This window comes from Sinohyriopsis cumingii, chromosome 2 (genome assembly GCF_028554795.1).
Source record: "Sinohyriopsis cumingii isolate HCF-2022 chromosome 2, ASM2855479v2, whole genome shotgun sequence".
NCBI classification, from domain to species: Eukaryota; Metazoa; Mollusca; class Bivalvia; order Unionida; family Unionidae; genus Sinohyriopsis; species Sinohyriopsis cumingii.
The window spans coordinates 106,437,197-106,450,777 of record NC_142962.1 but is presented as its reverse complement, the minus strand read 5'-3'; the positions used below and the strand labels follow the sequence as shown (position 1 = coordinate 106,450,777).

General features: G+C 33.1%; 2 protein-coding genes across 5 annotated transcripts in view; one reads left to right on the top strand and one right to left on the bottom strand.

Moving 5' to 3' along the window:
- The window catches only part of LOC149805565 (uncharacterized), a 460,129-nt gene that overhangs the window by 173,736 nt on the left and 272,812 nt on the right, over positions 1-13,581 (bottom strand). The window lies entirely within an intron of this gene.
- Positions 1-13,581, top strand: part of LOC149805567 (apoptosis-stimulating of p53 protein 2-like) — a 238,937-nt gene that overhangs the window by 89,785 nt on the left and 135,571 nt on the right. For all 4 annotated transcript variants that reach the window (XM_089950169.1, XM_089950170.1, XM_089950168.1 and 1 more), the window contains exon 2: positions 13,128-13,272. In XM_089950169.1, coding sequence (XP_089806295.1) covers positions 13,128-13,272 — 145 coding nt within the window. The remainder of the gene's footprint in view (positions 1-13,127; positions 13,273-13,581) is intronic.

Genomic DNA, 13,581 nt, shown 5'->3' with positions numbered 1-13,581 from the left:
AGATAAAATAAGATTGTATAAATGTGATAGATATATACATGTTTTTTATTTTTTTATTTTGAATCAACATGTATATCCTTTTATCTAATTCTTGTCAAAATTCTCATGACAACAAGGTCTTAAAAATTGTATTTTTGACTACTACGGAAGCCTAAGTGTTTAGAGCATTGCCTTGGATGCAGGAAGTCACAGTTTTGAACCCTTGCCGAGTCATACCAAGAATTATGAAAATGGTACTAGCAGCTGCCTCGCTTGGTGATCAGCTTTAAGACGTTAGTGTTAGGACTGGTTGGCCTGGTGTCACAATGTGACTGGGTGGGACATCTGTGGCATGATGCCCCTGTGCTAGACATGACTATAAACTTCCACACTGCAGACATTATAGCAATATGACTGGAAATTTTTTAAAAGTACATTAAATATCCAAATCACACACACACACACACACACACACACACACACACACACACTGGTATCTTTCTGGGCAAAATCATTGGTTATACATGTACAACCTACAATAAATAATTAAGATATAAACAAATAGTAATTTTTAAAAAAATCAGTCCTGTGATGATCCACAGCAAAATAGAACTCTAAAATTATTTAAACCAGATATTTCTTTTTATAATAATTATTGGAAGTTTGGACAGCCATGAATTCATCATCATCATTGTCATTCATTTTAGAACCAGACATTTTTATATTAAATATTGGATATCAATAATCTAAATGAAGGAAAATATGAATCTCTGAGAATATAATATCAAAATACTAATATGAAAACTTCACCGAGTTAATAATCTTAAATATTTGGTTTTTAGAATGCTTTTCATTTGTTTTATGCCTCCCATACAGTGGAACATATTATGTTATTGTGCCTGTCTGTCTGTCTGTGAGTATGTTCCCTATATCATTTCTGTATATTAACTTGAGTCACTCTTCACCATCTATAGTACAAATCTTTGTGGATGGATTGTACTTGGGAGAAGGAAGAAGTTTACTGAATTCGGGGTCAGAGGCCTCAGTCATTGACTAAGAGAAGAAAAATGTTTTCTGCACATGCTTTTATTATTATATTACAGAACTGGACTCAACTTTGTGGAAGGCTTACCCTTGGAGTAAGGTATTAAACTGGAGATGGGGGGGCAATGTCACTGTCTGAAAAAGGGAAAATAGTTTTAGCATACCGGTAAATATTTCAGTTATCAACCATATACATTCACCAGAGTTTGTGTAGGTTTAACATGTTAGGCAAAAAATAAGCCTTTTTGATTTTGGAGTCAAGCGGTCATTAAAAATCAAGGTTAGAAGAAATGTGGTTTTTGCATAATCAGTTTAGTTCTATACCATCTATATTAGACACGGTTTGTGGAAGGCTTGTGATTAACGCAATAAAGAGTCCTATTGATAATGATCCAGGACAAGGATCATTGTGACTAGAGTTGTGTACCATGAAAAAATTTGTACTGTGGTATTTCTAAACATGCTGCAGTTTACGACATTTATATTAGGGGCTAACAATTTAATTTTCTAGGGCAGGTGCCTGACATTTTTGTGTTTAAATTTCTGTCAGTGAATAGGTAGAAAAAATATATTGCTGTGATTGATAGCAAAATAACACTGTATTATATCCATTAACACTGTATTATATCCAGTATTTTATCTGAGAAAATATTATCTCAAGAAAATAACATATCTCAACTCAAAAGAAAATCTATCCACCTATTAAAAGGTCAGTTCCTTATAGTATATGAATTTGATAAGTGGATGTTATTTGTTGTATAAGCAGTAATCTAAATGCTGTAACTGAAGTTAGATGATTAACCTTGCACTACAGACTGCAGATATTTGATAGCCTGTCCATAACAATGGGAAGTGTTGACACTGAAGCCTGCAATTTACTAAGCTACACTGTTGATGTAATAGGCAGGGAAATTTTGAGTGGGATACCAGCAACCTGGTGAGATATTTACCGTATAGGGAGTAAGGTATAAAACTACAGGGACAGTGAATACCAAACACCCTTACTCAACAAACAAGAAAATATTTAGTGGACTTGAGAATTTATGTAAAATTCAAATGTAAAAAAAGTTTCCATCCTGCAAATTTTAGGATTCGGTCTTGGAAAGCAATACCTGAATTAAATAACTAAAATACATCCAAACTTTGGATTTGGTCTAAATATGTTGTACAGTGTTCAAATCTGGCAGATCTTGGCCTGTACAGTTTATTAGGAGTAGTCAGTAAAACAAACAAGATAGACCCTGAGCTGCAGGCACATTATGTTACAGCATAGCAGGATCTTTTTGTTGTTTGCGGTTTGACTTGACTTATAACTGAGTACATATGGTATTATCATGGGCAGGGAAACGAGGAGTGCAAACAGTAATACCAAAATCCAGCCCAACACAGGGGAAAGATATTTATCGGAAAGAGTAAACATAAAATATAAAACACACTGAGTCAGGAAGAAGAAAATGTTTAGTCTGCTTAAGAAATTAATTAAAATTCAAACAAAGAATGACTGCACTCTATTGAAAGTCTTACAACGATAATCAAACCTACAGGGGATGCTGCTGCAGTGGTCTAAGTGGTTAGGACATCACAGGTTTTGTAACCAGCCAAGTCATTCCAAAGACTTATAAAAATAGATTTAGCAGTTCCCTCACTTGGTGCTCACCATTGAAGGGTTAGTGTTAGAACTGGTCAGCCTGGTGTCAGGATAATGTGACTGGACATGTTGCAACATCTACAGCATGATGCCCCAGTGGTAGAAGTTACTATAAACTGCCATGCTGCAGACATCATAGTGATATGACTAAAATTGTTAAAGCAATGTTAAAAATCTAAATCACACACACACACACATACACACACACACACACACAAGTCTAAAAGGAATATAGGTACATTCATATTTACATGTAGACAACTTTTTCTTTGCCTTTTTCTTAAATTAAATTAAATATGTTTCCACGTGTTGGATTTAACTTAAATATCTTTCACAACATCCCATTTAGTTGCAATGTTTGCATATGTGACACATGACAACCACACAATTAAAGATTCATTAACAAACAAATTTAGTAATATTCTAAATTTTGTGACAAATACAGCAGTTTTGTAAATATTTAAGTAACTTTTTGAACTATATTGATTTAAATTAGAAAACATGATTGTAATATGATTAAATTCATAAAAGGATTATGTGAGAATTTCCACATATTCTTTACTGCTGGAAACTGCCAAAGTACTGGTATATGGATAAGTACTGGTATAATGGATAATTACTGGTATAATGGATAAGTACTGGTATAATGGATAAGTACTGGTATAATGGATAAGTACTGGTATATGGATAAGTACTGGTATAATGGATAAGTACTGGTATAATGGATAAGTACTGGTATATGGATAAGTACTGGTATAATGGATAAGTACTGGTATAATGGATAAGTACTGGTATAATGGATAAGAACTGGTATATGGATAAGTACTGGTATAATGGATAATTACTGGTATAATGGATAAGTACTGGTATAATGGATAAGAACTGGTATAATGGATAAGTACTGGTATAATGGATAAGTACTGGTATAATGGATAATTACTGGTATAATGGATAAGTACTGGTATAATGGATAAGTACTGGTATAATGGATAAGTACTGGTATAATGGATAAGTACTGGTATAATGGATAAGTACTGGTATAATGGATAAGTACTGGTATAATGGATAAGTACTGGTATAATGGATAAGAACTGGTATATGGATAAGTACTGGTATAATGGATAAGTACTGGTATAATGGATAAGTACTGGTATAATGGATAAGTACTGGTATAATGGATAAGTACTGGTATAATGGATAAGAACTGGTATAATGGATAAGTACTGGTATATGGATAAGTACTGGTATAATGGATAAGTACTGGTATAATGGATAAGTACTGGTATATGGATAAGTACTGGTATAATGGATAAGTACTGGTATAATGGATAAGTACTGGTATATGGATAAGTACTGGTATAATGGATAAGTACTGGTATAATGGATAAGTACTGGTATAATGGATAAGTACTGGTATAATGGATAAGTACTGGTATAATGGATAAGAACTGGTATAATGGATAAGTACTGGTATAATGGATAAGTACTGGTATAATGGATAAGTACTGGTATAATGGATAAGTACTGGTATAATGGATAAGTACTGGTATATGGATAAGTACTGGTATATGGATAAGTACTGGTATAATGGATAAGTACTGTGGTACATTTTGCTTGAACAAAATATCATGGTAAACTAGTATAACAATTACACAGACAATGGTAACCAGTTACAAAACTTGGTTTTGGGTTAACCAACCTCCTCCTTCCCCTTCCCCTCCCCCTCCTTGCTTCACAGCACCAAGTGCATTTAGTAAGCAGAACAAATTTATGTGCAGATTGAAAATTAACCAAATGTCTCACTCCCGGCCTTTTCTTCATAACAACTTTTTCATATGTATTGAATCATTCTGATAGCTCTGAATGGTTGCTGACAAATGCTATACATATACTGTGATCTTTTCTTCAAGATATTACTCTAAAATATGATGCAGACAAAAGCTGTACATATACTGTGATCTATTATTCTAAGATATCATGCAGACAGATACTATAGGTGTACCGAGATGTATCATTTTAAGATATGATACAGACAAATGTTATATGTGTACTGAGATCTGTTCTCTAAGATATGATACAGACAAATGCTATGCATGTACTGTGATCTGTTCTCTAAGATATGATACAGACAAATGTTATATGTGTACTGAGATCTGTTCTCTAAGATATGATACAGACAAATGCTATGCATGTACTGTGATCTGTTATTCTAAAATATGATACAGAATAATATTAATATCATCTTTAATCACACTTGATGAAAAGATGCAAATACACGAACATATCTGTGAACACATGAATAGTTTTCTTACTTCACCAGTTCAGGCTTGTTCAGGTTTTGTGGCTAAATAATTTTAACACTTAATGATACAGAAGTTTTTTGTTTTGTGTTTGAACGATTCTGCTGAATAGCCTGTTTGCTGCTGATTACCGCATGAAAAATATGACAAAATAATTAAAAATGAAATGTATTCCTTGAGCCCATGCAAACAAGTGGAAAATATTGTGTCAGCAAGTGTAACATGTAGATTTTAGAAGCTGGATGCTTTAATTATGCCATAATTCTTGCCAGTTCACACTCTCTACATGAGTTGATTTTTAATGTTGTTAAACAGCTATTGTTTTAGTTAATATATTACACTGATAACTGGTCAAAATATTAACCGCTTTAGCCCTACTGGTATATCAAAAAGGCTGTGCACCTCTCTGACCATCAATTTGCCCCCAGTTTTGTGAGGGAGCTTTGATAACTAGACCAAATTGTCCTTGTGGTGAAATCAGAGGTCGTTGCCTGCATTCTTCATTGATCTTATGAATGCAGTGACTTGTACTTTTACAAGTGAATTTTGACTGGACTTGTTATTAAAATGCATTCCAATGAAGAAGGTGATAGTTGGTATACTGACATTGATTGAGGTCAAAGATTTTGAAGGATTTTGACGGTACTGGCTTGGCATGATAACACAAACAGGTATAAATGGATTTGTATCCAACCCAGTTTGAAGATATATGTGATGTATACCTTGAATAAAACCACTTAAATAATGCAAAAGAAATTTCTCCAGAAAATATTTAATTATAGGTTTAGCCAACCTAGCTTGTGGATATATCTTGATAGTGTGACACAAATTAATTGATTCCTATCAATGATATCAGGTTCAGGTCAGATCAGTTACCAAGATTTCTTTACAAAAAATTTTGTTACCAAATTCGGTATGTTTCTTATGAATATCAGACAAGCAGTTTCAAATTACTTGGCAGTTGAAAAAAAAAGAATGTTAGATTAAGGTGTCTTATCTTGAATTCTGGGAAATTTTGAAGGCCTCTTGTTGTTGCATTATGTACTGAAATAACTGTTGCATTTCAACCAAATTTCAAATGCAGCTTAATGTCTTGATGAGATCTTAAAAAACTGGCATGATTTTCAGCACTGCACAGTATCATTTTAAAAAATAACGACTCTTGATTGCCCATCCTCTTTCGAATACTGCAGCATAAGTTGACAGAGAAATCTTGGATTTCAACCAGATTTATGATGAACCTTAAATATTTACAAGACCTTAAGTGAGTTGGATTTCTAGAATTCCATGATTTAGAGTTATGCCCCTTGATTGGCCGTTCAACTAACTTTGTTTCCCCAACACAAGTGCCTCAGTTCAAGGTCCTGTAGAGCCAAATTGCAGTGAATGGGATCCTTTATAATGTATGCATTTCAGATTAAGTCCTTTGTCATGTACCCATTAACACATTGAAGATTAAAAATCCTTTGTCATGTACCCATCGATACATTGCAAATTAAAGGTCCTTTGTCATGTACCCATTGACACATTGCAAATTAAAGGCCCTTTGTCATGTACCCATTGATGCATTGCAAATTAAAGTTTTTTGTCATGTATCCATTGATACATTGCAAATTAAAGGTCCTTTGTCATGTACCCATTGATACATTGCATATTAAACATCCTTTGTCATATATCCAGCTATCCATTATACAAGATTTTCATTGCAGATTAAAAGTGACTATGACAGGGCCTGGATCAAATTTCAGGAAAGATAAATCACGCTGTTTTCATCCAATTTCATATCTGTTGCATCTTTCTAAATATAATGTAGAGAAAAGTACATATGGAAAAGTAAGGAGAAAACAAGTTCTTTCTGTGTAATACTTGGCTATACAAGGCACCATATGGAGTGACATTTTTGTTGTGTATTCTTGTAAAACAGACAAGACACCATGGATCATTTTGTCAGCAGTAGTGGTAGTATGGACATTCATAAGTTTGTGATGTGGAACAGTTTCCTAATGATAACCCTGGCAAAACAGCCTAATTCATAGAATACTGTATTATTCCAACTATAAGCCTGTGCTTTTGAATATAAACTCACATCCAACTTTTATACAAAATACACATTTATTTAAGAAAGCAAACTGTCTATGGATTATAAGCCCCTCCCCTCCCTTGCATTTTATCTACCACCACCACCACTATCACAGACACAAAATCGGTTCATCACTTTTAAAACTTATGCAGACCCCAGCAATGTTTATGCTAAAAAATGGTGTATCTGTATTTACTCAAGTAAAAAGTACATATCCAAATCTTCATGTGTTTTTAAGTTTTTATGTATTGTCTTGTCTGTTGGCACATTATGTTAGTGCAAAACATTTTCATCACTATTTACAGATTGATATGTGGTACATTTTTTCCTGGTAGCTTTGGATGATGATGTTTTTCAATGAAAACCATACAACAAACGTTTTTGCATTCTGTAACTTTGTCTCTTTACATACCATATGTACTCACTTATAAGATGAGTTCAACAGCAAAGTACACAAACGCAGATCTCCCATTGCATATTGAATTGGCAGATCTGGGTCTGTGCAGTTTGTTAGGAGTAATCAGTAGAACAAACAACATAAACCCTGATCTGCATGTGTATTATGCTATGGCAGATCAGGATATTTGTTGTTTGCAGTTTGACTCGACTTATAAGCAAGACAGTTACAGTATACCAAAACCATTCTCAGTGATTAAGAGCCATTTTTGTGTGAATGAATAATTTTGATTTGGTTTTGTTTTGTTTGGTGCATATAGCACAACAATACAAGTAGTTTATTTAGTGCCAAGGCAGGTGAAGTAAAGTGCCTTTTCCAAGGACACACCATGTTAGTTGAATGAATGAATTAAAGGAGACCATACTTTAAATGAATGGATGACACTAGCTTCCTCCTCTTGACTTTCTAAACCTTTATAGAAACAGACTGAGACAACCTTGGTTGTATTCGTCTCCTGGACCTCAAGTATGTCGTGTCTGACATATGATTTATGAATTAAAGCCGTCTTTTATACTATCCTTGCTTTTAACAAATGCATAATCTGTCCTACATACCGTATTTCCCTTAATCTTTTAACAAATGCCTCATCTGTACATACCGTATTTCCTTTAATCTTTTAACAAATGCATTGTCTGTCCTACATATTGTATTTCCCTTAATCTTTTAACAAATGCATTGTCTGTCCTACATACCGTATTTCCCTTAATCTTTTAACAAATGCATTGTCTGTTCTACATACCGTATTTCCCTTAATCTTTTAACAAATGCATTGTCTGTCCTACATACCGTATTTCCCTTAATCTTTTAACAAATGCATCGTCTGTCCTACATACCGTATTTCCCTTAATCTTTTAACAAATGCATTGTCTGTCTTACATACTGTATTTCCCTTAATCTTTTAACAAATGCATTATCTGTCCTACATACCATATTTCCCTTAATTTTTTAACAAATGCATTGTCTGTCCTACATACCGTATTTCCCTTAATCTTTTAACAAATGCATTATCTGTCCTACATACCGTATTGCCCTTAATCTTTTAAACATTATTAGTCCACAAATTCTTTAATATTTCTTGTACCAAAATATTTCTCTGACACTTTTTTCAGTGTTTTGTGAATTTTTAAAATCTTAATATTAATTTGAAAATCATATTTACCTATTCATACATATAAAAAAACGAAAGTGCAAAACATTAAAAACCATATGTAATCATTTGAGGGGGTTATCAATGAACAGGAAACTTGGAAGGACATCAAAGCTCCATGTGTTTACTAATTCAAGTAATGTCATGAGGCCATATAAACAAAATTCCAAACAGTTCTTTTCTGTTGCTAAAATATGAATATTAAAGCAGAAAATGTTGTGAATGTTTAATACCATATTTAATATAATTTGTATACCATATTTAATATAATTTGTATACCATATTTAATATAATTTGTACACTCTGTGGTTAAGTATTACTAATATTTTATCTATTTTCATTGGTACAGAAATTTTTGTGGTTTCATAAAAAAAAGACATTTGCATTGATGCCAATACTTATATTCTTGGATTCTTCCTAAGTTCACATATTTATAGATGTTTAGTTTTGCAGAATCACCTTAGTAAATATCCCAACTGAAGAAAACAAAAGAATAAAAATCTGTTGAGAACAAAAGTTGTTGTCTTGAACAGTTATAGCAGTGGAATTGCCAGTATGAGCACAAATCAATCAATGCCTATCTCTGCGAAATTGGTATGATACAGAATGACGCAGCCGACAACGCTGTGTGAAGTGGTTATTGAAGTGCATCTGTATATAATCTTTTACTTAAAATCACTGTTTATGCATTTGCAACATCAGTGTGTTCCAACAATCATGGTTTTAAGATCGGTATAATTCAAGTTAGATCAAAAGACAATGAGAGATCATATGTAATTATCTATGGCTTTCATAATTAAGTAGGGACTACATAATTTTGCAGTTCTGGAATTAATTATGTGTCAAAATTTGTTGTGTACCAGCTAGGACACTTGATAAACATGATGATTATTCAGTGATTTGGCCTGAAAATCCATGATGTGTAAGCTTGAGTTCTATGCTGTAATTAGTGTAAATATGCATGGTCTTTAATTAGTACTGTACTGTAATTAGTGTAAATATGCATGGTCTTTAATTAGTACTGTACTGTACTGTAATTAGTTTATGTATACATGGCCTTTAATTAGTACTGTACTGTAATTAGTGTAAATATGCATGGTCTTTAATTAGTACTGTACTGTACTGTAATTAGTTTATGCATGGTTAGTGTATGGTTGTAGTATTTTGTGCACTTACTGAGTTAAAAATGCATTGAAAAAGTGAGATGTCCTGCCAAGAGGGTTTAAATTTTAACCAGTATGTTTTCTACCATAATCAGAAATATAAATGCTTGCATTTATTTATGCTTTATGTCGATTATTCATTCAAATGGATCATAACTGCGGACCACAACTGTGGATCATAACTGTGAAAATTGTAGATCAAAACTGTGATAACTGGATCATAACTGTGGATAAATCTTGAACTGCAGAGTTTGCTGAGGACAAAGTGCAATTTTTTTATACAAGTATTTTAAACAGAAGTTTCACTTGAATGAAGGATTATATGGAAATAAACATTAAATCTAAATTTTCATGATCATTTCATTTTCCATTCTTTAATCTTCAACAAGACCAGTAGGTAAATTCTTAATGCTTTTCCTTTTTCTCTTATCATTATTGATCTCACATATCAGTTTAAGGCAGTGAGTGGAACCAACAATTAGGAATGTATGAGTAAGAAAACCTGGTTGTGGATAATGTCTGCAGCACATTTGATTCATTATCATTGGGTCTTTATTTTTTGTTGTTGCTTCAAACCATATAGTTCACTAAAATTTATACCTCATGAAAAAAAGTGAAACCAAAGTATTTTGATAATTTTGTGAGGTGTAACCTCATTATAATACTGTGTTTCTATCACATGTATGTATATGCTAGAAGAGTTAGCTTCCTTTGGCTATATTGATTGTCGGCTCTTTACTTGGAAGATACATTCTCTCTATAAACAATTCTTTTTGAGATTGATTTATCCCTCCAGGATGAAGTATAGATAGGCTCACTAAGCATGCATGATAGTAAGTTTAAAAATTATGATGGTGTAGGCAGGTTTTAAAAACTGTTTCCTTTCCTCGGTGCATGCTGGGATCAAGGTACATTCACACATATATTTATGAGAGTTCAGACTAAAGTGTGTGTGTGTGTGCTTTTTAAGGTATATGTGGATATTATGTAAAATATGGTAATTAAGGCTTTGCTCAGATAAGCTGGTGTAGCCTTATAGAAATTACATACAATATTTTCATGAGATTTTTAACCAAAATGCATCTTTATATGTAATAATAAAATCTCATTATATTTCAGAGTGTAACCCAATTAATTTGCAAAAATAATCTTCCTTAAGGTTTTTTGTAAGTTGTATTCACAAATTTTGAAGTGAATGTACTATGATGTATAATATCTCATGTTTTTTACATTTCATTAAAAAAAAATTGACAGAGAAAGAAAAGCAAAAATAACAGTAAAATATCTTGAGAAAAATAAGAAAAGGTAAAAAAATGGAAAAATAAAAACTTGTACTTATACAGATATATCATGTAGTCATTTTCTTTTTTTGTTTGAGGAAAATCATTTAATGTTTTGGATATTATGATGAATACAGTTACACTTGATGAACTCTTTGGAGCCCAATAATAATCACATTTGTCTGTCTGTACAGATTTCCAACTGACCAACCAAACTTTAGTTTTCTAACATAGGTTGCTTTTATAAAGGATCTATCAAGTAAACTTTCGTGATCCCATTCCTAATAGTTATCATTTAACTACAGTGCTTCTTTCTGCACTTGTTTGAATGTGCTTTTTTGTGTGACCAAGATAGTATGTACTATGTTCATTAGTCCCTGGGGGCTGTAGCAATGTTATTCAGTCTATTATGCATCTGTATATGGTATCTAGCAGTCCGTGGGATTTTTCTAGTCATTCTTAGGGGATAGTAAAGGGACTTTTTCCAATAAGAATTACTTCAAACTCGTGCAATAATAATAATAATTCCAAATTGTAATAATTTAGTCCTGGAAGTTAAATGCCAATCTTAACATTGTTGACTTTACCCAAAGTGATGTTCCTGGACTCCATTTGTAATAATGCATGAGATATTGCTGTAACCATAAATTTGTCATGGTAGTTTTGCAGTAATGGACACATCAATGGATCAAAAACAAAGAAAGGATGAAAATGAGCAACTGTTTGTATTTATATTTGTTTAACATGCACTGCACCAGCTGTGGACAGCATACTCCTCAATCTGTCATCACATAATGTGACATCAGATCGAATATAACTACTTCCTGTTGGGTGCATGTTATATTTGGGAAAATACCATAGTACAGTGGGTGCATGTTAATACTTTAGTATAATGAGTGCAATAAACAAAATACCATAGAAAATACTGTAGTACAGAGTGTGCATGCTAATACATAGCACAGTGGGTGCAAGGTCATATATAATACGGTGGGTGCAATTTAAAAAAATCTTAGAAAATGCTGTAGTACAGTGGGTGCATATTAACACCAGATTACATTGGGTGCATGGTAGTATATAGTACAGTGGGTGCAATATAAAATACCTTAGTACATACTGTTGTACAGTATGTGCATGGTAATACCATAGTGCAGTTGGTGCACTATAAAATACCTTAGAAAATACTATAGTACAGTGGGTACATGGTAATACATAGTACAGCAGGTGCATGGTGATAAATAGCACAGTGGGTGCACTATAAAATACCTTAGAAAATAATGTAGAAAGTATATGATAATGTCAACATGATGTGCATGTGCTGTTTGCCATACTGTCACATGATGGGCATATCATGTACTGTCACATGATGGGCATATCATGTACTGTTTTCAGTTCTGTCACATGATGGGCATATCATGTGCTGTTTTCAGTTCTGTCACATGATGGGCATATCATATGCTGTTTGCGGTACTGTCACATGATGGGCATATCATGTGTTGTTTGCCTCACTGTCACATGATGGGCATATGTACTGTTTGCATTAATGTCACATGATGGGAATATCATGCACTGTCACATGATGGGTATAGCATGTACTGTCACATGATGGGGATATAAATTTTTACTGTTTGCGGTACTTCTATGCATTTTTTAAATACAAAACCTTGTTAGTACGAATAATGACAAAACCACTTCAAGTACATAAATGAAATTTGGTGAGCATGTTTGTATGCATATGTAAATGACCAATATAAGATTTTCAGGCCATTATACAGTTGACAGTTTTTTAATTTGTTATATTTTTGGACTTTGGCTTCCCAGTTTGAAGTAGGGACATATGTATTTTTGCAGACATATATCATATTCATTATCATATGCAGATCTGTGTTAAAAGTAGGACCTATTCTATAGATTGTGTTTGCATTCAGGCTTGCTTCCATGTTTTGCTAAATTTGGACATTGCCCTAAATCTAATTACTGGTTTGCATTTCTAAAAAATATGGTTTGCCAACCTTAATTGTCTGTCTTTCAGTTCATACTAAAAGTACATGTTGATGATGGACAGAAGACCATAGATGTACCTGTTACACCAGAAACAACCTGTGCAGATGTTTTGGAGTGTGTCAAGGACCCAGGAGAAGATCATTGTTACATAACAGAACTGTGGAGGGAATGTGGTGGGTTTCATCTTACAATTGTTTTTCTTATCAGAAATACTGTAAAAACTGGATAATAGATAGGTACGTGAACAATTTAAAATAAGTGTACATCAGACGTTCCTTTTGCAAAAAGGAGTGGAATGCAGCATTCAACTGAAATAATTAACCACTCATTTCTTTGCCACTCTTCCTGCTCTGACTGGTATCATATTTCAGCCTGTACATGGATAAATGTCTTTATATATTTTTAGACCAGTTAATTACTAATTAGTAAAAACACACATGACTTGGTATGTGGCTTGCTGTAGTACCATGCTGCTATCTGTC